This window comes from Pan troglodytes, chromosome 12 (genome assembly GCF_028858775.2).
Source record: "Pan troglodytes isolate AG18354 chromosome 12, NHGRI_mPanTro3-v2.0_pri, whole genome shotgun sequence".
NCBI classification, from domain to species: Eukaryota; Metazoa; Chordata; class Mammalia; order Primates; family Hominidae; genus Pan; species Pan troglodytes.
The window spans coordinates 96,823,897-96,848,716 of NC_072410.2; the positions used below are offsets into that span (position 1 = coordinate 96,823,897).

Below are 24,820 nucleotides of genomic sequence, written 5' to 3' on the forward strand. Positions count from 1 at the left end.
TGGGTTCATGCCATTCCCCTGCCTCAGCCTCCCGAGCAGCTGGGACTACAAGCGCCCACCACCACGGACAGCTAATTTTTTGTATTTTTAGTAGAGACGAAGTTTCACCATGTTTGGCAGGATGGTCTCGATCTCCTGACCTCCTGATCCACCCACCTCAGCCTCCCAAAGCGCTGGGATTATAGGCGTGAGCCATCGCGCCCCGCCCAATGGTATTTTAAACCTGTGCACAGAGCTAATACATGTATGTGTTCAAGCTGTACTCAGAATCATTTATTTTCTCAACTTACACTATTCAACATCTTATATATGAAAACATTTTTACCTGAAAGTATGAAAATGTCAGAGTCTAGGCTGGGCGCAGTGGCTCATGCCTGTAATCCCAGCAGTTTGGGAGGCTGAGGCAGGTGGATCACCTGAGGTCAGGAGTTCAAGAGCAGCCTGACCAACATGATGAAACACCACCTCTACTAAAAATACTAAATTGGCCAGGCGTGGTGGTGCGCGCCTGTAATCCCAGCTACTCAGGAGGCTGAGGCAGGAGAATCGCTTGATCCTGGGAGGCAGAGGTTGCAGTGAACAGAGATTGTGCCACTACACTCCAGCCTGAGCAACAAAAGCGAAAATCCGTCTCAAAAAAAAAAAAAAAAAAAAAAAAACAAAGGAGGGCAGTGTGGTGGCTTCCGCCTGTAATCCCAGCACTTTGAGACGCTGAGGCGGGCAGATCACCTGAGGTCAGAAGTTCGAGACCAGCCTGGCCAACATGGTGAAACCCCGTCTCTATTAAAAATACAAAATTAGCCAGGTGTGGTGGCATATGCCTGTAATCCCAGCTACTTGGGAGGCTGAGGCAGAAGAAACACCTAAGCCTGGGAGGCGGAGGTTTCAGTGAGCCGAGATCATACCATTGCACTCCAGCCTGGGCAAAAAGAACGAAACTCCGTCTCAAAAAAAAAAAGAAATTGTTTAGTGGAGCACCAACAAATACTTGGGTACCACGGTGTGCAGGATGTTCAATCCATAAAATAACATGTTCTGGCACACCTCCACAGCAGAAGAGTCACATATTCTATATATAGCTAATATGCACTGTGCTCCTACAAAGTGCCTGGCCCTGGCACCATGTGAAGTGCTTTACTCTCACTAACCCCTAAAATCCTCACAACTACCCTATGTGGTAGATATTATGATTGACACTTTTTTTTTTTTTTTTTGAGACAGAGTTTCACTCTTGTTGCCCAGGCTGGAGTGCAATGGCACGATCTCAGCTCACCACAACCTCTGTCTCTCGGGTTCAAGCGATTCTCCTGCCTCAGCCTCCTGAGTAACTGGGATTACAAGCATGCGCCACCACGCCCAGATAATTTTTGTATTTTTAGTAGAGACAGGGTTTCTCCATGTTGATCAGGCTGGTCTCGAACTTCCGACCTCAGGTGATCCGCCTGCCTCGGCCTCCCAAAGAGCTGGGATTACAGGAGTGAGCCACCGTGCCCAGCCTTAACACTCTTAAAGAGCCTGAAGCCGACAGAGGTTAAGTAATCTGCCAAAGTTGCACAGCTAGTAACCTGTGGAAACAAGATTCCAACCCAGCAGACTTGATCCAAAATCATCACACATCTTCCCAAGTAAAAGGGCTACAAAAAGATTATACCATTATCTTACAGGATTGAGTTTTAGTTGGGGGCATGCACCCTTTACAAAAAGATTGGAGTAGACAGAGTTAATGTTTTGCTTCCTACTCCACACTGTTCCTAAGGATAGGTTAAAGTTGACCACACAGCCAGACGTGGTGGCTCACGCCTGTAATCCCAGCACTTTGGGAGGCTGGGGCGGTGGATTGCTTGAGGTCAAGAGTTCAAGACCAGCCTGACCAACATGGTGAAACCATCTCTACTAAAAATACAGAAATTAGCCAGGTGTGGTGGTGGGCACCTGTAGTCTCTGCTACTCAGGAAGCTGAAGCAGAATTGCTTGCACCCCTGAGGCAGAGGTTGCAGTGAGCCGAGATCACGCCACTGCACTCCAGCCTGGGCGACAGAGTGAGGCTCAGTCTCAAAATAAATAAATAAAGTTGACCACATGAATTAAATCCTCAACCTTACTATACATTTGTTCTATGCTCCCTTTTCCAGAAAGGCCCTATCCTACCCCTCTGACTCAATTCCTATTAGTCCTTCAGACTTCATTTATTTATTATTATTTTGAGACGGAGTCTGGCTTTGTTGCCCAGGCTGGCGCACAATCTCAGCTCACTGCAACCTCCGCCTCCCAGGTTCAAGTGATTCTCCTGCCTCAGCCTCCTGAGTAGCTGGGACTACAGGTGCCTGCCACTACGCCCAGCTAATTTTTGTATTTTTAGTAAAAACGGGGTTTCACCATATTGGCCAAATTGGTCTTGACCTCCCGACCTTGTGATCCGCCCGCCAAGGCCTCCCAAAGTGCTGGGATTACAGGCATGAGCCACCGCGCCCGGCCCAGACTTCATTTTAGGTATCATCTCTACGTAAGCCTGCTCAAACTCCTCACGATTTAGACTAGCCACTCTTCCTCCCTGTGCTTACTATTGTAGCATCTTCCACACTATTATGATTGATCTCACCGGAATGCTCCTCAAGGGGTCTGTTGTGTTCATCATTTATTCCCAGTGCCTAAAAACAGTGCCCAGCATTAGGTGCTCAATAAATATTTGCTGACCCATCTGATCACCTAACCCTAGCCAGCTACAGCTAAAAGTGGAGTGTTAAAAGCAAACAGTGCTAGGGAAGTGCTAGCGCTAAGTGCTAGTATTCTCTAACCCACAAGTTAGAGAACAAGCTCTAAGTTTCATGAAATTTATGACAGACCAAGAAAACAGTATGATACTCTGGAAATAAGGATTATGATAATTTGCCTCCCAAAAAAGGTAAGCAAAATAAAAATCTATTTAAAAAATCACTTGTCCAATTTAATTTCAGTATAATTTCTTTTGTGAGAATGAAGCAGGTATTTGTCACAAAAGAAAACCCAAACCAAATATTTCAGTAACGCTATACAAACTGTTTCAAATCAGCTTAATTTTGACAATTCCCAGAGTTCAAAGACGACTGCAGTTGCTTTTTAAAAGCGTCTCAATATAAAAGTACATTTAAAAATGGGTTCAACTGCACCGCCACAATGCTGAGAGCCATGTGTCTTTTAAGAAATTTATTGCGGAGCGGATGGGTTTCACAATTAATATAGCACAATTAGCGTCAATGCCACTTAAATTTTCTAACCAGATTCAAAAGGGACTTTCCTAGAGCCTTCCCTTTTCCTTTCCTAAACGGGAAATTCGATTAAAAAGGTCACTCTTTAGCTCTTACTTCCACACTAAGTAATTCTGAAACATGGTGAAAGTGCATTGTAAGTCCATAGGGCTATGACTGGCAAAATACTTTCCTGTAAATACTAGAGTCAAATAAAATAGAAGAGAGAACTTGACTTCACTCCGTTGGGTTTGAGGACAGAAACTGATCATCTCCCTCAGATTACTGCTTCTGTTGATGTCTCGAAAAGCACTGAGGCAAATATGCCAGAATCCCACCCCAAGCGCGAAGAGCCTCCGATTGTTTGACACATCAATGGATTAGTGAATGAGGGCAACTCACTCTTCCCTTCTAATTTACCTTAATTATTCTTCTCAGAAACCCTCAAGTTTACTCTAAGTTATCACCATATGGAATCTTTTCTTTGCCCCAAAGTATAAATTCAGGCCTTTCCCAAATAGCTAGTACTGCTTCAATCGCAACCACTGAAATAAATACCTTAAAAATATCACACATCTACTAATTCCACGCAAATGTGGAAAAAGCCAGTCCAGTCGCCTGAAGAAATAAGGTTCTGGAACATGGTTAAATGATGCATATTTTGTAACAGAAGGCACTGAGCATAGTGGGAGACTCGAAAGCAAAAGACTGGATGGAAATCATGGGAAGACCCCGCCCCAGTAAGCTCGATGCCGATTCAAACAGTAACTTGGATGTGTCGTTTGGAATCGGAATCACTGAAACAAAGGCGTATATTACGGGAAGCAAGATGTCTGGAGCAAAATAAACGGTATGCAGCTACCGAGACCGTACACCGTCCTCCCACAGGTCTTACCTATGGTGGAAATAAAGGTAGTATTGAAGGCATCATCCGAAAAACGAAAAAGGACGCAGGTCTTCCCCACTCCGGAATCCCCGATCAGGAGCAGCTTGAAAAGCAGGTCGTACGTCTTCTTCGCCATTGGGAGGAGCGGCTCGGGCTCTCGCCGCCGGCGGCCCCAAGGGATCGGTCCCTCTCACTACGGCCAACTCCTCACTCGGGCGTTCTCAGGTCGGAGGACCGGGGAAGCGTGGGAAAAAGGCTCGAGAGGGCGCGGGCGACCTACGAACAGCTTTGAGGAAGCCCCGACAGTGGCGGCGTCCAGTGCCTCCGAGGGCGGCGAGGGCGGCGACCGCGGCTCCGCAGCCTCTCCCAGCCGCTCCGCCCGGTTCCGGGGAGTCGGTCGGGACAAAATGGCCTCCCCTCCCCCCTCAGGGCTTCTCGGCCGGGACGCTCCCACGGGCGAGCAAGCCTGCTCTGCCGTCGAGGAGGCGCAGCGGGCGTGAGGACAGTCTCTCTCCCGAGCGGAAACTCCCTGCTAGCACGCGGCGAGGGCAGCGAAGAAGGACCCCCAAGTCAACGAGCTCAGTTACATAGCCCCAGGAAACCGAGCCACCCCGGCCAGAGCCACCTTTTCCCCGTGCCCTCCCACGCCGGCGTGCGCGCTGCCTGAGACGCACGCAAGGACGTACGCCCGCCCTTCCCTCACGCCCTAGCCTTGCGGTCCGCCTCTGCGCACGCGCACAAGAGGGCATGGGGGCGCGCCGAAGTGGCGAGTGGAATGCTCCGGTCTCCAAGCCTCAGTCTGAGGCTGGACCCAGAGGGGAGAAGGGAGGGGCGAGAAAGGGCGAGGCCGCGGGCGCGCTCCCTGTGGCCGCCTGATAGGGTGCGCGGCGTTACGAGCACGCCCCGGGGGAGAAGCTGCCTAGCGACTGCGCAGGCGCAGCGCCCCCCGCCGCCCCCCGCCCCCCGCCTCCCGCCCCCCGCTCCCCGCTCCCCGGGACACCCTTACAGAGCCCAGCACCTCCTTCCCCTCCCGGGGTCTCCCGCTGGACTGCGCTGCGGTTTCTCTGCACAGCGCTTGTCGGGTGTGTTGAGCTGGAGGTCTTGGCGCAGCGACGGGCTTGGGTGGCCATGTGTTCCCGTGTAGGTGGAGCTCGTAAACGCGAGAAAAAGCCGCGCCCTGGGTCATTTAATAGCCTCTTTGCTAGAACGAGACGCCTCCCGGCGTGCCCCCTCTCCAGGGCCAGCCCTGACGGGGAAACATGAGCGCTCCATCCGGATTGACTTAAAGAGCAAGAGTTTGAGATGGAAAAGCTGGCCACGCTGCTCGGGTTGGGATGAGGTAATCCTCACAACCTCTTCCTGGGCGAGGAGAGGAAGGTTGAGGAACACCTGGGCGCAGGAAGAACCTCCCTGCGAAGCGGAAGGTTCTGTGCGGTGCTCAGAGAACCTGCTTCAGGCCTTTGCCGTCCTTTAGGAATCCGGGAGAATCCGAGAGCGCTCTGCAGAGGAGGTGGGGCCTCTGCCTGCCGCCAGCGTCGTACCACTGGGTTGAAAATTGAAAGGTGGTCAAGCCTACTCCCAGTCCGACACAGCCTGCTTCCTCGCATTTTCTTTTTCTTTTTTTCTTTTCTTTCTTTCTTTTTTTTTTTTTTTTTTTTTTTTTTTTGAGATGGAGTTTCGCTCTTGTTGCCCAGGCTAGAGTGCAATGGCACAATCTCTGCTCACTGCAACCTCCACCACCTGGGTTCAAGTGATTCTCCTGCCTCAGCCTCCCAAGTAGCTAGGATTACAGGCATGTGCTACCACGCCCGGCTAATTTTTTGTATTTAGTAGAGACGGGGTTTCACCCTGTTAGTCAGGCTGGTGTCGAACTCCTGACAGGTGACCCGCCCGCCCCGGCCTCCCAAAGTGCTGGGATTACAGGCGTTAGCCCCCGCGCCCGGGCCCTCGCATTTTCTTTGCATTTGCTTTACCTTCTGTTCTCTCTCCCCATCAGTCCTGTTTACGCCACCCTTTTTCTCTCCTACCCTTCTGTAGTTGCAGTATGCATGCTGCTGACCTTCCATTCTCAGGGACATCCATCCCTCAAAGCACACCTAGGTGTGATGGCACAGGAGTTGAACCTGGTGAGCTGGTTCAACCTGATAAAGTGGAAAACGCTGAAGTATATGGAAAACAAGAAACAGGGATAGAGAAGTAAAAACTACATTTTCACACACACCACCCCAAGATCGCCAAATCACCAAAATGTGTATTTGATATGTAATTAAAGTTAGACTTTCAGGCAATTCCGTCTTACATTTCTGTCTTACATTTTTCCTTTCTTCTCAACCACCCCTAAAGCGTCCTTACCGAAGATACTTGTCTTCACTAATACAGCTTTCTCTTCAGTTGTTTTCTCCAATTGCTCCTAGTCTTGTCACTTAAACATTTTTTTTTTTTTTTGGAGACAGACTCTCACTCTACCACCCATGCTGGAGTGCAGTGGCACAATCTCGGCTTACTGCAGCCCTTCCGGGTTCAAGTGATTCTCCTGCCTCAGCCTCCTTAGTAGCTGGGATTACAGGCGTGTGCCACCAAGCCTGGCTAATTTTTATATTTTTAGTAGAGACGGGGTTTCACCATGTTGGCCAGGCTGGTCTTGAACTCCTGACCTCAGATGATCCATCCGCCTCAGCCTCCCAAAGTGCTGGGATTACAAGTGAGAGCCACTGCGCCTGGCCTCACTTAAACCTTCTTATCCTCTATGAATCATTCTGACTCTAGTCGGGAATGCCTTACGATAATAACAATTCTAAAATAGACTAGTTATGCAAATCACAAAGTGAGTGATGGTCAGTGCAGCACAGGTGTGTCGTCAATTCAGCGTCAGAAGGAAAATCTTGCTACCTTGATTAATCCTTTCAAAATAAGTTAGATTAACGCAAGCCTCAATGTTACAAAGTATTTTAAAAGTCTTGAAAGTTTTTAAGCTGGGCACAGTGACTGAACCTGTAGTCCCAGCTATTCAGGAGGCTGAGGAGGGAGGATTGCTTGACCCCAGGAGATTGAGACCAGCCTGGACAACAGAGTGGACTCCATCTGTGAAAAAATTAAGTGTTAAAGGTTTTGTTTGTTTTTAAGACAGGGTCTTGCTTGTTTCTCAGACTGGAGTGTGGAGGCCTCACTGCAACCTCAAACTCCTGGCCTCAAGCGATCCTCCCACCTTGGCTTCCTAAGGTGCTGGGATTACAGGTGTGAGCCAACAGGCCCAGCCAAGACTTTTTCCTGTAGAAGGCCTAATTTGGGCCGGGCCTAGTGGCTCTCACCTGTAATCCCAGCACTTTGGGAGACCGAGGTGGGTGGATCGTTTGAGGTCAAGAGATCGAGACCATCTTGGCCAACATGGTGAGATCCCATCCCTACTAAAAATACATTAATTAGCTGAGCATGGTGGCATGCACCTGTAGTCCCAGCTACTCAGGAGGCTGAGGCAGGAGAATTGCTTAAACCAGGGAGTCGGAGGTTGCAGTGAGCCAAGATTGCACCGCTGCATTCTAGCCTGGTGACAGAGCAAGAGTCCATCTCAAAAAAAAAGCCTAATTTGGAGAGTAATACCACTACGTAAATTTTGGGGATAATGGACAGTTGAAAAATTTGAAAAACCCAACACAAATGATAAATGTTTGAGGTGATGGGTAACCTCATTTGTAATGATTTGATCATTACACACAGTATGCATGTATCAAAATATCACATGTACTTCCATTAATATGTACAAATATAAGTAAAAAAGATTTTTTCACTTTATTTTTTATCCTGTAACCAACAATTTTATCACTTAGAAACCTTTCCCCATGAACTCATATTCTGAAACTTTAGGAATTATTACATTTATTAACAAATTATCGATCATAGACTTTTTTTTTTTTTTTGAGATAGAATCTCACTCTTTCACCCAGACTGGAGTGCAGTGGCACAATCTTGGTTCACTGCAACTTCTGCCTCCTGGTTCAAGTGAAACTCCTGCCTCAGCCTCCCAAGTAGCTGGTATTACAGGCGCCGCCACCACGCCTGTCTTAAGTTTTGTATTTTTAGTAGAGATGGGGTTTCATCATGTTGGCAAGGCTGCTCTTAGACCCCTGACCTCAAGTGATCTGCCCTCCTCAGCCCCCCAAAGTGCTGGGATTACAGGAATGAGCCACCGCGCCCAGCCCCTGGACTACATTCTTTATAGAGCAATTCTGAAAAAAGCATAAGCCCTAAACTAGGGCGTGAGCCACCATGCCTGACCAGGATAGTCTTGAACTCCTAACCTCAAGTGATTCGCTCTCCTCGGCCTCCCAAAGTGCTGGAATTATAGGCGTGAGCCACTGTGCCCGGCCAGGATCATACCTTTTTTTTTTTTTTTTTTGAGGCAGGGTCTCACTCTGTCACCCAAGCTGCAGTGCAGTGGAACCATCATGGCTCACTGCAGCCTCAGCCTCTTGGGCTCAAGCAGTCCTCCCACTTCAGCCTCCCAAGTCCCTGAGACTACGGATGTGCACCATTACGCCCAGCTAATTTTTATATTTTTTGTGGAGATGGGGTTTTGCCATGTTGCCCAGGCTGGTCTTGAACTCCTAGGCTCAAACAATCTGCCAGCCTTGGCCTCCCAAAATGCTGGGATTACAAGTGCGAGCCAACATGCCCCACCATATATTTTAAATCATAATTTGACCCCTGCACGTAACTCACAGGTGAGGAGTCTAAGATTCAGAGAAGTTAGGGCCTTCCCAGAGGTCACACTGTTAGTGCAGAGCCTGGACTATACGGGCAAGGGAAAAGAGAAGAAAACCTCCACAGGACACCGTATTACCTCAAGGTGAGAATTGCGAGGATTGAGAGGCTCGGCCAGTACTTAGCATTTGGATTCTCTAAAGTTAATTAAAGGTTTTGCTGGAGTGAGGCCTAAGCATCAAGCTATATCTGCCAGTGAAGCAAGCAGAAGTGATCAAGGTATGGAAGATCTCTGACTCTAGAAAAGAAGAGTAAAATGGGGATCTACACAGGCCTAAAGGATAAACCTAGAGTTATGAAGAAATATTTCATAAAAGTGGAAACAGTGAAAAAAATGCCAATCTACTGCTAGTTTAGGGGTTATGCTTTTTTCAAAACTGCGCTATAAAGAATGTAGTCCAGAGGCCAGGTGCAGTGGCTCATGCCTGTAATCCCAGCACTTTGAGAGGCCCAGGCGGGTGGATCACTTGATTAGGAGTTTGAGACCAGCCTGGCCAACTTGGTGAAACCCCATCTCTACTAAAAACACAAAAATTAGCCAGGCATGGTGGCAGGTACCTATAATTCCAGCTACTTGGGAGGCTGAGGCAGGAGACTCGCTTGAGCCTGGGAGGCCGAGGTTGCAGTGAGTCGAGATCGCGCCACTGCACTCCAGGCTGAGTGACAGAACGAGACTCCATCTCAACAACAACAACAAAAAATGTAGTCCAGGCCAGGCACAGAGGCTCATGCCTGTAATCCCAGCACTTTAGGAGGCCAAGGTAGGCAGAGAGCTTGAGTCTAGGAGTTCCAGACCAGCCTAGGTAACATGGTGAAGCCCCATCTCTAAAAAAAGTAAGAAAAAATTAGCCTGACATGGTGATGAGTTCCTGTGATCCCAGCTACTCCGGAAGGCTGAGGTGGGAGGATTGCTTGAGCCTGGGAGGCTGAGGTTGCAGTGAGCCATGATCCTGCCACTGCACTACAGCGTGAGCAACAGAGTGAGACACACTGTCAAAAAAATAAATAGACTGGGCACAGTGGCTCACGCCTGTAATCCCAGCACTTTGGGAGGCTGAGGCGGGTGGATCACGAGGTCAAGAGATCCAGACCATCCTTGTCAACATGGTGAAACCCTGTCTCTACTAAAAATATAAAAATTAGCTGGGCCTGGTAGCGTGCACCTGTAGTCCCAGCTACTCAGGAGGCTGAGGCAGCAGAATCGCTTGAACCTGGGAAGCAGAGGTTGTAGTGAGCTGAGATCACGCCACTGCACTCCAGCCTGGGCGACAGAGTGAGACTCCGTCTCAAAAAATAAAAAATAGTTGTGTGGCGACATGAAACTGCTCACCCACAATCTGCTGAGCTCGCATGTGCGGGGGGTGGGGTCCCGTGGCTTCCCCCTGTGCCTCCAGGCCACCAAGGTCCGTATCTGCCCTGTGGAGTTCAACCCCCAACTTACGTGGCATCATACGTGGCACATATCATACGTGGTACATATGATACCTAAGGTGGAGTGGTCGGCGTTCCTGGAGGCGGCCGATAGCTTGCGCCTGATCCAGGTGCCTAAAGGGCCAGTTGAGGGATATGAGGAGAATGAAGAGTTTCTGAGGACCATGCACCACCTGCTGCTGGAGGTGGAAGTGATAGAGGGCACCCTGCAGTGCCCGGAATCTGGACGTATGTTCCCCATCAGCCGCGGGATCCCCAACATGCTGCTGAGTGAAGAGGAAACTGAGAGTTGATTGTGCCAGGCGCCAGTTTTTCTTGTTATGACTGTGTGTATTTTTGTTGATATATACCGTTTCCGAATTCTGCCGTGTGTATCCCCAACCCTTGATCCGATGACACCAAACACACAGTGTTCTTGAGCTCGATATTATATATTTTTTCTCATTAAAGGTTCAAAACCAAAATAATAAATAAATAAAAATAAAAAATAAATAAATAAATGGGAGGCTGGGCGCGGTGGCTAACACCTGTAATCGCAGCACTTTGGGAGGCCGAGGCAAGTGGATCACGAGGTCAGGAGATCAACACCATCCTGGCTAACACAGTGAAACCCCATCTCTACTAAAAATACAAAAAATTAGCCGGGCATGGTGGTGGGCGTCTGTAGTCCCAGCTACTCAGGAGGCTGAGGCAGGAGAATGGCGTGAACCCGGGAGGCGGAGCTTGCAGTGAGCCGAGATCGTGCCACTGCAATCCAGCCTGGGCGACAGAGCGAAACTCTGTCTCAAAAAAATAAATTAAATAAATAAATAAATAAATAAATAAATAAATAAAGGAGGGAGGGAGGAAAAGAGAAAGTAGTAGTCCAAATATTTGCAAAGCCAAGAAAAAAGAGGCATATTTATATGTTTATACTATCAATTAAGGTATTATCTCTATATTTTTCTAGAAAAAGCATAGTTGACCAGTTTATGGTTCTAGTCTTCAACTTAAGCTTTTAGGACCTGCGTCTACCTTATAAAAAACTCCTGCCTCAAAAGATATTGAAGCAGGATCATCTTTACCACTGTTCCCATGCATATTCAGTCTCTATACCTGATTTCTTACTCTTTTATCCCTCCCCAACTTGCTCTCCGTGTTCTTCATAAGAATTGAGTCTTCCAGGCCGGGCGTGATGGCTCACGCCTGTAATCCCAGCACTTGGGCAGGCTGAGGCAGGTGGATCACCTGAGGTCGGGAGTTCCAGCCTAGCCTGGCCAACATGGAGAAACCCTGTCTCTACTAAAAAATACAAAATTAGCCAGGCATGGTGGTGCATGCCTGTAATCCCAGCTACTTGAGAGGCTGAGGCAGGAGAATTGCCTGAACCCAGGAGGCGGAGGTTGCAGTGAACCGAGATCGTACCATTGCATTCCAGCCTGGGCAAAAAGAGGGAAACTCCGTCTCAAAAAAAAAAAAAAAAAAAGAGAGAATCGAGTCTTCCCTTGAAGGGCCAGCCGACTGCTACGTCATCACCTTGCTATGAAACCTTCCCCTCCAGTCTCCAGGACTTTGTGTATTTACTACTGCTTATTTCCTGTGTTCACACCCACAGTCTTCCTGCAGGGACTTCATGAGGATAGATCTTGGTTAGACTTTCCTGATGCTAAGTACTGATTGCCTAGTGGCTGGCAGCCCGTCAGTATTCTGCTCTGCCTGCATATCTTGACTTAGGCCTCCTCTTGTTAGAAAATAATTGCCCTACCAGGCATGGTGGCACATGCCTGTAGTCCCAGCTACTTAGGGGGCTGAAGCAGGAGGATTGCTTGAGCCTGGAAAGTCAAGGTTGCAGTGAGCCAAGATCCCGCCACTGTACTCCAGATTGGGCAACAGAGCAAGACCCTGTCTCAAAAAAAAAAAAAAAAAAAAAAAAAAACAAAGCCGGGTGCGGTGGGTCACGCCTGTAATCCCAGCACTTTGGGAGGCCGAGGTAGGCAGATCACAAGGTCAGGAGTTCGAGGTCAGCCTGGCCAACACGGTGAAACCCTGTGTCTACTAAAAAAAAAAGAATTAGCCGGGCATGATGGCGCGTGCCTGTAATCCCAGTTACTCGGGAGGCTGAGGCAGGAGAATCACTTGAACTCAAGAGGCAGAGGTTGCAGTGAGCTGAGGTTGTGCCACTGCACTCCAGCCTGGGTGACAGAGCAAGACTCTGTCTCAAAAAAAAAGAAAAGAAAATGATTGCCCCGGGAGTCTTCCCCAGTCCTTTGGATATGTTTGTTCTAATCCACTGCCAAGGATGCCTCAGTTCTGAAATGCTGATCTCAGCTGGCTGTTGAGGGGCTCCAGGCCCTCGCCAACAAGTCTTATTTTCTATCCTAGCTTCCATATGCTAATCTTCAGAGAAGCTGAACGAGACTTCTTTCCCACACTATCTTCTGTATTCCCACAGTAAACTTCTGGGCTCAATCGAGTCTCCTGCCTCAGCCTCCCAAGCAGCTAGGACTACAGGAATGTGCCACCATGCCTAATTTATTTTATTTTTTTGTAGAGATAGGTTCTCACTATGTCACCCAGGCAGGTCTTGAACTCCTGGCTTCAAGTAATCCTCCTACCTTGGCCCAGTGTCTTGCATGTAGTGGGAGCTCAATAAACTTTAGTTAAATTAAATTATATCTATATTGGGAGAAATGTTGGAAGTTGTAACTAATTTCCTGCTCCATGAAAAAATGCCCCAACCAGCCTCTATATCAACATGGCCAGTGAGCTTGCCTTGCAGACAGCTGATTGCAGGGCTAGGTATTTGTGACAAAAAAGCATTCCACAGACTGAGAGTAACTATGTTTGTCTATAACATCACCCATTTGTTTTAATTCCATCCTCTAGGGCAACACTGGATAAATCTTTCCGTAATTTCACATGACAGTGCTTTAACTATCTGAACATAGTATTGGTGTTTTCCTCTAGGCTGCTTCAAGTTAACCCTCTCTCTTTTTCTTCCCCTTCTGAGGTATTGAAACTCTTTTCATATAAGACGATTCTCAGAAAACTATCATCACCATCATTCTGCTTTGCTTATGTCTCTCTTAGAGTATGACACCCATAATTGAACATTATGTTTGAGTTGAGGGCATAATCCCATGGAAATAACCAGATCAAGCTACCACTGGCAGGTAGTAGAAATATCTAAGATGAAGATGGTTTCAAAACCACCTTCCAGGTTAACTGCATTGTAACTAAAGAGCTATACAATAAATTATGATTAAAATTACATTTCACATTTACAAATTTAAAATAGACCAAGAAGGCTAGGCACAGTGGCTCGTGCCTGTAATCTCAACACTTTGGGAGGCTGAGGAGGGAAGATCACTTGATCCCAATCAGCCTAGGCAATATGGCAAGACCCTGTCTCAGCCGGGTGCGGTGGCTCACGCCTGTAACCTCAGCACTTTGGGAGGCCAAGACGGGAGGATCACAAAGTCAGGAGATCGAGACCATCCTGCCTAACACAGTGAAACTCCGTCTCTACTAAAAATACAAAAAAATTAGCTGGACCTGGTGGTGGGCGCCTGTAGTTCCAGCTACTCGGGACGCTGAGGCAGGAGAATGGCGTGAACCCGGGAGGTGGAACTTGCAGTGAGCCGAGATAGCGCCACTGCACTCCAGCCTGGGTAACAGAGAAAGACTCTGTCTCAAAAAAAAAAAAAAAAAAAAACCCTGTCTCTACAAAAAATAAAATTAGCTGGACATGGTGGCTCACGCCTGTAGTCCTAGCTGCTCAGGAGGCTGAGGTAGGAGGATCACTTCAGCCCAGGAGTTCAAGGTTGCAGTGAGCTGTGATGGTGTCTCTGCACTCAAATCTGAGACAAAGGAAGACCTCTTCTAAAAAAATAAAATTAAGAAGAAGAACAGGCAATTAACAGAAGTGTATGACTATATGAAGAAATGTTCTGAAACAAAATATTCAAGTTTGTAAACAGAGAAATTAAAATTAAACAATAAGATAATATTTTCCATCCATCAGCATGGCAAAAATTAGAAAGATGGATAATACCAAGTGTTGGTAAAGATGTGAAGAGATGAGAACTCTCATGCATAGCTGACAGGAATTCAATCTGGTCTAGCCATTCTGGGAAGCAACAAGGCAATATTTAATAAATAATGTACATATCTGTGACTCAACAGCACTATTCCTGGGGGCATCCAAGAGAAATTCCCACACAGGTTCATCATTGCTTTGTCGTAGCTAGATGTTGGATTGGAACCAATCTAAGCATCTATTACTAGGAGAATAAGTAAATAAAATACAATGGATGCTCACTGATTTAGAGCAGATCAGAAAGGGTTGGCTTGGGTTTGAAAATTGGCTATTACGACAACTCAGACCCAAGTTAAGGTTGTTAGCACTTCTGTTTATTAATAAACTGGGCCAGGTGCGGTGGCTTAAGCCTGTAATCCCAGCACTTTGGGAGGCCATGGCGGGTGGATCAATTGAGGTCAGGAGTTTGAGACTAGCCTGGACAACACGGTAAAACCCCGTATCTACTAAAAAAAAAAAAAAAAAAAAATTAGCCGGGCGCGGTGGTGCAGGCCTGTAATCCCAGCTACTCGGGAGGCTGAGGCAGGAGAATCGCTTGAACCCAGGAGGCAGAGGTTGCAGTGAGCTGAGATCATGCCACTGCACTCCAGCCTGGGTGACAGAGCAAGACTCCCGCTCAAAAAAAATATAAAAATAAAAATAACAAATTGGCAAACAAGCTAAGCAAAGAACAATGATACAGGCATGCAATGTGAAATAAGCACATAAGCAAAGAACACAAATAAGCAAAGAACAATGCTTTTCTAGTTCCTCACAGAAACATGCCTAAGTTCTGGTGATCACCGCAGGCCTTACCCATGGCCTATCCCACATTCATAGGGAGAAAACTGGTCTAATGAGGTTAGAGTTGGGACTAGCTTTTTTTTTTTTTTTTTTTTGAGACAAATTCTCAGTCTTATTCTCCAGGCTGGAGTGCAGTGGCGTGACCTCGGCTCACTGCAACCTCCGCCTCCCAGGTTCAAGTGATTCTCCTGCCTCAGCCTCCCGAGGAGCTGGGATTACAGGTGCATGCCACCACACCCGGCTAATTTTTGTATTTTTAGTAGAGATGGGGTTTCACCATGTTGGCCAGGCTGGTCTCAAACTCCTGACCTCAGGCGATCCACCCACCTTGGCCTCCCGAAGTGCTGGGATTACAGGCGTGAGCCACCGCGCCCAGCCTGGGACTAGCTTTTTTTTGTAGGATTAACCACAGGAGGAGGCCAGGTCAGCATTCAAGGGCCAACCGTATACCATATAAGAAAGTTTCTTGTATTTTTGGGCCGATAGCAGGCTTGCCCGTGGCCTATCCCACATGCACTATTAAGCCCCTAACTAGCTGCACCTTCAGCAACATAGTGAACTGAAACAAAGGAAACAGAAAATGAATTATAGGCTGGGCGTGGTGGTCACACCTGTAATCCCAGCACTTTGGGAGGCCTAGGCAGGCAGATCACAAGGTCAGGAGTTTGAGACTGGCCTGTCCAACATGGTGAAACCCTGTCTCTACTAAAAATACAAAAATTAGCCAGATGTGGTGGCAGGCGCCTGTAATCGCAGCTACTCGGGAGACTGAGACAGAATTGCTTGCACCTGGGAGGTGAAGGTTGCAGTAAGCTGAGATCATACCACTGCACTCCAGCGTGAGTGACAGAGCAAGACTCTATCTCATTAAAAAAAAAAAAAAAGATTTATAATACAATGCCATTCAGGTAAATTACAAACAACAACTTTCTTTTATGAGGTTTCACACATGTTTAATAACATACATCAAACATATTACACATGAAACCTATGGAAGAAGAAGGCAATGAGAGGGAAGAAGGGGGAAAAATAGGCTGGGTACAGTGGCTCACGCCTGTAATCCCAGCACTTTGGGAGGCTGAGGCGGGCTGATTACCTGATGTCAGGAGTTCAAGACCAGCCTGGCCAACATGATGAAACCCCGTCTCTACAAAAATACAAAAATTAGCTGGGCATGATGGCAGGTGCCTGTAATCCTAGCTCCTCGGGAGGCTGAGGCGGGAGAATTGCTTGAATCTGGGAGGTGAAGGTTGCATTGAGCTGAGATCATGCCATTGCATTCCAGCCTGGGCGACAGAGCAAGACTCTGTCTCAAAAAAAAAAAGAAGGGGGAAAAATATAAAATGAGTAGGACCTTGCACAGACCACATAGTCAGTGGTCAATGTGCTAGAAAGTGAGGAATGTGATTAACTCAGTGCTCAGCATCCCAGATCTAAATTTTTAAACAAATTGAGAAGATCAAATTGCACATGGAGGTAGATGACATTGATATTGATACTCTTTATAGTTATCATTTGCAGAAAAATATCAAAATGAGAAGAAAAACCCTAAATATTTGGTTTGGATCAATACAAAAAATATAGATTCTGGCTGTTGCTTTTATGCCTAACTGCCACATAGCATAACAATAGTCATGCAAATTTAAAAATGTGACAGATTTATTTCATCATATGAACTTGGCCATGGACTTTATGGGATTGTCAGTTTCTGAAGCTTGGTGCTCAACTCTCAGCTGTCAGCTCTTTCCCCTCCCTGTCTGGTGCTAGCTGTTTGGAAAAATCCAGTTATTTGCAAGCTACCTCACCTTTTTCCTGGAGCCAGAGAAAGAGTAGAAGTATAGGTTATCAAAAGCCCTTACACACCTGCTAATTGAGTCAGTCACTGTCAAGACAATATCTAAAAGCAGCCATCTCTGTTGTCCAAAATACCTCCAAGAAAAATAACTTAGGGGCCGGGCGCAGTGGCTCACACCTGTAATCCCAGCACTTTGGGAGGCCAAGGTGGGCGGATCACGAGGTCAGAAGATTGAGACCATCCTGGCCAACATGGTGAAACCCTGTCTCTACTAAAAATACAAAACATTAGCCGGGCATGGTGGTGTGCGCCTGTAGTCTCAGCTACTGCAGAGGCTGAGGCAGGAGAATCGCTTGAATCTGGGAGGTGGAGGTTGCAGTGAGCTGAGATCGCGCCACTGCACTCCAGCCTGGGTGACAGAGCAAGATTCTGTCTCAAAAAATAATAATAATAACTTAAAGGAGTATAATTTTACTGTTTGTAACTCAAAGGATAAATGCTTGGGGGGATGGATACCCCATTTTCCATGATGTGCTTCTTTCACATTTCATGTCTGTTTCAAAACACCTCATGTACCCAATAAATATATACACCTACTATGTACCCACAAACATTGAAAATAAAAATAAAAGAAAAAATACTCCCAAGAGGAAGCCAGACTTTTGCCCATGTAGCTTATGCATTCAGGGTTCCACTACCTTTTGCCCTCCCTCAGGGCACTGGTGTCCACAGGGCAAACCTGCCCTGTGTCCTTGAAGGCCAAATAAGGATGCTATTTCTTTCTTTCTTTTTTTTTTTTTTTCTTTTTTTGAGATGGAGTCTTACCCAGTCGCCCAGGCTGGAGGGCAGTGGCACAATCTCAGCTCACTGCAACCTCCACCTCCCGGGTTCGAGTTATTCTTCTGCCTCAGCCTCCTGAGTAGCTGGGATTACAGGTGTACAGCTACACAAAGAAGCAGGCACAGTGAGGGCGACTGAGAGCAGTAGCACTTGGTTTCTGGGCCACCTCTGGACCCCAGAGCTGGATGGGATCACAAGTCCAGTGCTGGCCACCATGGTGCTATAGGCTACAGAATCTCTTTGGGGTGCGGCAGGGGCAGTGATGGACTCACTGCTTGGCCTAACAGACTGAATCTGTGGCCTGTTTCTTTCCCCAGATCCCTGAGCCTGTTTCTCTAGCCTTCCCAGTAATTCTGAGAGCTTCCCAATAGCCTTTCAGTAAATGTATGTTCTGCTTCTAAATGCCAAATATCAGTTTCTGTTGCAACCAAAACCCGTGACTGATACACTTGTTTCTGGTAAAATTCCCAGGATGACTCCAGCTCTACCTGACATTTGTGCACGTCCACTTCCTCTTTCCCACCTTCTGCTGACCTTGCCACTTGAATGTGCTGCACCTCTGCTGAAACTTGGCTCCTGCCTGCCCTCCAAGGCTGCTGCAGCCTCGGTTCCTCTTTCCTGGGTCTCCACTGCCTCTTTCTAGCCCCCTCTACCCCAGGTTCAGGTGACCTGTGCTCCCAGCCCATCCTGAGGCCTAGACAGGTTGGGCAGTCATCCTAACCCTGTCATGATGTCAGCAGTGGGCCTCGTGCTGGCAGGGCAGAGTCCTCAGATGCTGGAAGGGAGGGTCACCAGGAGGAAAGAGGGACACAGGCAAAGAGATAGGAAAGTTGCAGAGGCTCCCTTTTTTGTTTGTTTGCTTGTTTGTTTGTTTGCTTGTTTTGAGACTCAGTCTTGCTCTGTCCAGGCACCATCTTGGCCCACTGCAACCTCCGCCTCCTGGGTTCAAGCTGATTCTCCTGCTTCAGCCTGCCGTGTAGCTGGGATTACAGGTGTGTGCCATCACACCCAGCTAATTTTTTTTTTAGGTGGGTCTCACTCTGTCACCCAGGCTGGAATACAATAGCTCAATCATAACTAACTGTGGCCTCAAACTCCTGTGCTCAAGTGATTATCCTGCCTCAGCCTCCCAAGTAGCTGAGATTACAGGTGTGAGTCACTACACCCAGCTTATTTTTTTTTTATTTTTATTATTTTTTTTTTTTAGTGGAGATGGGGTCTCACTATGTTTCCCAGGCTGGTCTTGAACTCCTGGCCTCAAGCAGTCCTCCTGCCTCAGCCTCCCAAAGTTCTGGAATTAGAAGCATGAGCCACCATGCCTGGGGTATTTTTATATTTTATCTAACAACATGAGTTTTCATTTATGGAGTTCCTGCATTGTTCTGGCCCTTTAGAGGCATGACTTCACAATAATACATTGATGTAGGAACTATGATCATCCCCATTTTCAGATGAAGAAACAAGTGTTTAAATAGGTTAAAAGAGGCCGGGCATGGTGTCTCACACCTGTAATCCCAGCACTTTGGAAGACCAAATCTGGCACATTGCTTGAGGCCCAGGGTTCAAGACCAGACTGGGCAACATAGTGAAACCCCGTCTCTACAAAAAATACAAAAATTAGCAGGGCACGGTGGTACGCGCCTGTAGTCCCAGCTGGTAGGGAGGCTGAGGTGGGAGGATTGCTTGAGCCTGGGAGGCGGAGGTTGCAGTGAACCGAGATTGCACCACCACACTCCAGCCTGGGCAGCAGAGCAAGACTCTATCTCCAAAAAAAAAGAAAAGAAAAGAAAAGAAAAAGATGTGAAAAGACATGGAAGGTGGGGTGCAGTGGCTCATGCCTGTAATCCCAGCACTTTGGGAAGCTGAGGAGAGTGGATCACCTGACATCAGGAGTTCGAGACCAGCCCGGCCAATATGGTGAAACGCCATCTCTACTAAAAATACAAAAATTAGCCAGGCATGGTGGCGGGCACCTGTAATCTCAGCTACTCAGGAGGCTGAGGCAGGAGAATCATTGAACCCAAGAGGAGGAGGCTGCAGTGAGCTGAGATTGCACCACTGCACTCCAGCCTGGGCAACAGAGCAAGACTCCGTCTCCAAAAAAAAAAAAAAAAAAGATGGAATGTGATGATGCCTGGTATTTCCTTCAAAATAAGTGGGAGCAAGGGGGATAAGTAGAGTATAGATGAAATAAAGTTACAGTGGGTTAATGATTATTCAAGCTGGATAATGAGTATATGGAAGTTCATCATACTAATGTGTGTCATTCATATATATTTGAAGCTTTCCATAATTAAAAGTTGTTTTTAGTCTGATCTAAGTCATACAACTATAAATGATGAAATTAGGTTTTGATCCCAGGCCCTCCTAACTTCAGAGCCTGCTCTCTTAACCTTTATGCTGGATACCTGGCAAGGTGCCTAAAAAGAGCTAAGCAGAAAAGATAAGTGATTTTCAGAGAATTCAGAAGGGATTTGGAAGCCTCTCAATTAATTTCTGCTCCGTTTTCTAGGTACTTCATGGGAAGGATCAACATAAGTAGAGCCAGATATTAATACCCCTCACCCAGAGCTTCTTATACAGAAGATGCCCTCCTTTTTTCTGCCTGCTTCTGAGTAGGTGCAGAAGCACCCATGAGAGAGTGGTTGGCAGCCAAAGTTTTCTAAAAACACCCAGGCAACAGCTGTCCTTGGCTGTCACCTGACTCACCAGGCCCTGAGTCAGCACCACTCCCCTACACAGCCTCCCCTGCTGAGCCAGATCTGACCTGCCCTTTCCTGGCTGAGCTGAACTAGTTGGGCCAGCCCAGCCCTGCGCTATCCCAGCATTCTCCTCAGTGGGCAGCTTCTTGCTCCCTTACATGCATCTGGAGTTCCCACCCATGTGCTACCCTTGTCATCCAGGGCAGCAACCATATGCCTGAAACTCTAGCTCTGAAGAGAGCTAAAAGGCCCGCTCCATGTCCTCAGAGGCATGAACAGGGATCTGGAATCTGTGTCTGGATACAGATGACATAGGATGGCCTGGGCGCCAGCATCTTCCACCATCTGCAGAGGAAAGTCTTCCCTCTCTGGGTATCTCTGGGATTTGCTTTAGGCAAATAACCAGAATGAAATGTAAAGACACCCCCCTATTCCTGCAGAGCAGGATTCTAACACTAGGTTCAGTCCCAGAAGAGAACAAGTCTGGGGCAATATGAAGACCAAGATTTTGCTTCTGTGTTTGGTCTGTGTTTCTGTGAAAAACTCTCATGGATCATCTCATCTCAGCCTTTTCTTGGCCTAAACATGAAGCTACAGTAAGTGCTGACATATTCTCCAGGCATTGGTAGAGACTGAGCCTGGCACCATAATTGGAGGACACTGACACTGACCTCATTGCTAAGTCATTAAGGTGACACCTGCTTCCAACCTCAGACCTCCAGGCCACCCTGCTCTGAATCCTGGCCCTGCCACTGAGGCATACATGATCTTGAGCTAGTAACTAACCTTTGTGAGTCTCAGTTTTTCTCATCTGTACAGTAGGAATACAATACCTACCTTGCAGGTTGTCGTGAGGGTCAGACAAAGTAGTGCATGTGAAGCACTTTGTGGGTGAACAATAAAAATCTGTGTCCTTGCCTGGTGCAGTGGTGCATGCCTATAATCCCAGTACTTTGGGATGCTGAGGCCGGAGGATGGCTTGAGCCCAGGAGTTTGAGACCAGCTTGGGTAACATGGTGAAACCCCCTCTCTATAAATCCAAAAAAAATGGCAGGTGCAGTGGTGCACGCATGTAGTCTCAGCTACTCAGGAGGCTGAGGTGGGAGGATTGCTTGAGCCCAGGAGTCAGAGGTTGCAGTGAGCTGAGATCATACCACTGCATTCCAGCCCAGGCGACAGAGTAAGACCTTGTTTTTAAAAAAGTCTGGGTGCAGTGGCTCCTGCCTGTAATCCCAGCACTTTGGGAGGCCAAGGCAGGCAGATCACAAGGTCAAGAGATCGAGACCATCCTGGCCAGCATGGTGAAACGCCATCTCCATTAAAATTAAAAAAATTAGCTGGGCATGGTGGCATGTGCCTGTAGTCCCAGCAACTCAGGAGGCTGAGGCAGGAGAATTGCTTGAACCCGGGAGTCGGAGGTTGCAGTGAGCTGAGATTGCGCCACTGCAATCCTGCTTGGCGACAGAGCAAGACTCTATCTAAAAAAAAAAAAAAAAAAATCAGTGTCTTTCACTTTGCCTTGTTCCTTGGGACCAGCTCTTATTCAAACTCTACTGATATCAAAGCTTTTAGGCCTGAGACCAAGCTCTGCCCAGCTCTCCACTCTTGATTCTGGGCATTCACACCAGAGTCCCAATACCTTCCCACTGATTCCCACGTCAAAAGACAAAATTCTAACAAATTTAGTTTAAACATTTTAACTGGCTTTCATTTGAAATTCCAGAATTGGGCAATATCTCATTCTACAAGGCAGAGTGAATGTTCCCATGAGCCGAGCAGAGGAGGTTGGTTTTAGAGAAAGAAAGCAGAAACAAAACGAAAAGTGGATTCATCGTTTCAAAGTTACTTTTCTCATAAAGGTTAAAGCAGAGGGGACTTCCTTATCACGCTGGCTAAAACTGGCCTTTTTGGAAATTTGGCTATTATCTCTCATTCTCCTGATTTCTTAGAAGGTCAGATAAACTTAGTTTCAGCTTGGTGACATGAAACTTCAGCATGAGTAACTTCATTTTGGTTTGGTCTGTTGGACCTAGTGCAGGAGCTCAGTCCAAACCAATGGTCTCCAATAAATTGTATTTATACCTACATGGGCCAGTTGTTTTCTGGTCATCTGCCAGCCCAGACCACACCACAGTCCTGACTTCATAATTCCATGCACTTTTTTTTTTTTTTGAGATGGAGTCTCACCCTGTATCCTAGGCTGTAGCTTAATGGCACGATTTCAGCTCACTGCAACCTCCGCCTCACGGGTTCAAGCGATTCTCCTGCCTCAGTCTCCCAAGTAGCTGGGATTACAGGTACTCGCCACCACGCCCGGCTGACTTTTGTATTTTTATTAGAGACGTGGTTTCACCATGTTGGCAAGGCTGGTCTCAAACTCCTGACCTCAAGTGATCTGCCCGCTTTGGCATCCTAAAATGCTGGGATTACAGGCGTGAGCCACCATGTCCAGCCCTTCATAATTCCATGCACTCTTAATTTGTGTCTGTCCCACTGGCTACTACCACACAGTTGGATCTGATAATTTCTGTGTACTCTCTCACTAACTCATTCCCTTCTTCCTCCTTTTCTTTAGCCTTAAAACTCCTGAAGGTGGGTTTTCCAGGGCCCCTTCTCCGATCGCTGCCTTTTGTGTATTCTCATTGCTAAGGACCCACTGTCTTGAGTCTCCCGCAGGCAAACAGCCAGCTCTACCCCTTCCCCTTCTTTCCTCCAGGCTCCCCTGCCAGGGGAGGGATGTTATAGCTCTCTTACCAGCATCAGGACTTTGTCTAATCACTCCAGTTTTTCAATCTCTCTTAAAGTGTGGGAGCCACAATCAGGCATGATATGCCAGGCATGGTTTGACCTGGTGTAGTAGAAAAGACAACCGCATTTTTCATTGTACACATGTACTGGGGTTAATGTAACCTAAGTGTAGATTAGGATTTTGGCAACTGTGTCATGATGTTTGCTCTAATAGGTTTGTGGCCAGCTAAAAATCCTAGGCCTTTTTTCACAAACTGCAGATAAGTCTCCACATTTTGTACTGATATAGCTGACTTAATAATATCTAACTTTAATAATTCCTTAAAAATATTTTTTTAATGTTTTTGAGGCAGGGTCTCACTCTGTTGCCCAGGCTGGAGTACAGTGGCGCAGTCTCAGCTCTCTGTAGCCTCAACCTCCTGGGCTCAAGAAATCCTCCCACCTCAGCCCCTCAAGTAGCTGGGACTAAAGGAGCACACCACCACACCCTGCTAATTTTTGTATTTTTTGTAGAGACAGGGTTTTGCCATATTGCCCAGGCTGTTTTTGAACTCCTGAGTTCAAATGATCCTCCTGCCTCAGCCTCCCAAAGTACTGGGATTACAGGTATGTACCACCACACCCAGCCTAACTTTAATAATTCATCAATTTATCACTATTATAAATAACTTTGGTTCTTTAACAAATAAATTGCGAGGAAAAAAAAAGTGTCAGAGGGGTGATTTGTAGATAAAAGAGACTTTCAACCAATTGCAATGTGTGGGCCGGGAGCGGTGGCACACACCTGTAATCCCAGCACTTTAGGGGGCCAAGGCGGGCAGATCATGTGAGGCCAGGAGTTTGAGACCAGCCTGGGCAATGTGATGAGCTTTATCTCCACAAAATTAATAATACAAAAAAATCAGCTGGGTATGGTGGTGCATGCCTGTGGTCCCAGCTATTTGGGAGGCTGAAGTGGGAGGATTACCTGAGACCAGGAGGCAGAGGTTGCAGTGTGCCAAGACTGTGCCACTGCACTGCAGCCTGGGTGGAAACCTTGTCTCTCTCTCTCTCTCTCTCTCTCTCTCTCTCTATATATATATATATTTGTGTATATATATGTGTGTGTATATATATATATGTGTTTATGTATATATATATATATATTTTTTTTTTTTTTGAGACATAGTCTCACTGCAATGCCTAGGCTGGAGTGCAATGGTACAATCTCAGCTCACTACAACCTCCACCTCCCAGGTTCAAGTAATTCTCCTGCCTCAGGCTCCTGAGCATTTGGGATTACAGGCACCTGCCACCACACCCAGATAATTTTTGTATTTTTAGTAGAGACGGGGTTTCACCATATTGGCCAGGCTGGTCTTGAACTCCTGACCTCAAGTGATCTGCCTGCCTTGGCCTCCCAAAGTGCTGAGATTGCAGGCATAAGCCACCAGGCCCGGCCTCACCTCCTCATTTTAAAATTGATAATATAACCAGGAGATGATTGGTCTTTGCTCTCACTCCTTATACAACTCAAGTCCAAACTGAGAACTTTGTTTGCATCCCCTCCAATACATCCAAATTCAAAAATACCTA

General features: G+C 47.1%; 2 protein-coding genes across 2 annotated transcripts in view; one reads left to right on the top strand and one right to left on the bottom strand.

Annotated features, from left to right (window-relative positions):
- RAB10 (RAB10, member RAS oncogene family) overlaps positions 1-4,315 on the bottom strand; it is a gene marked incomplete at its 3' end in the record, with an annotated part of 101,533 nt that extends 97,218 nt beyond the window's left edge. Inside the window, 1 exon segment of the mRNA NM_001280126.1 lies at positions 4,120-4,315. Coding sequence (NP_001267055.1) covers positions 4,120-4,246 — 127 coding nt within the window. The 5' untranslated portion in view covers positions 4,247-4,315.
- A 5,863-nt stretch (positions 4,316-10,178) lies between these two features.
- On the top strand, positions 10,179-10,637 carry LOC470331 (multifunctional methyltransferase subunit TRM112-like protein). The gene has a single exon (XM_054677739.1). The coding sequence runs from the start codon at positions 10,185-10,187 to the stop codon at positions 10,590-10,592; it is 408 nt and encodes a 135-aa protein (XP_054533714.1). The 5' UTR covers positions 10,179-10,184; the 3' UTR covers positions 10,593-10,637.
- Positions 10,638-24,820: the final 14,183 nt, after the last annotated feature.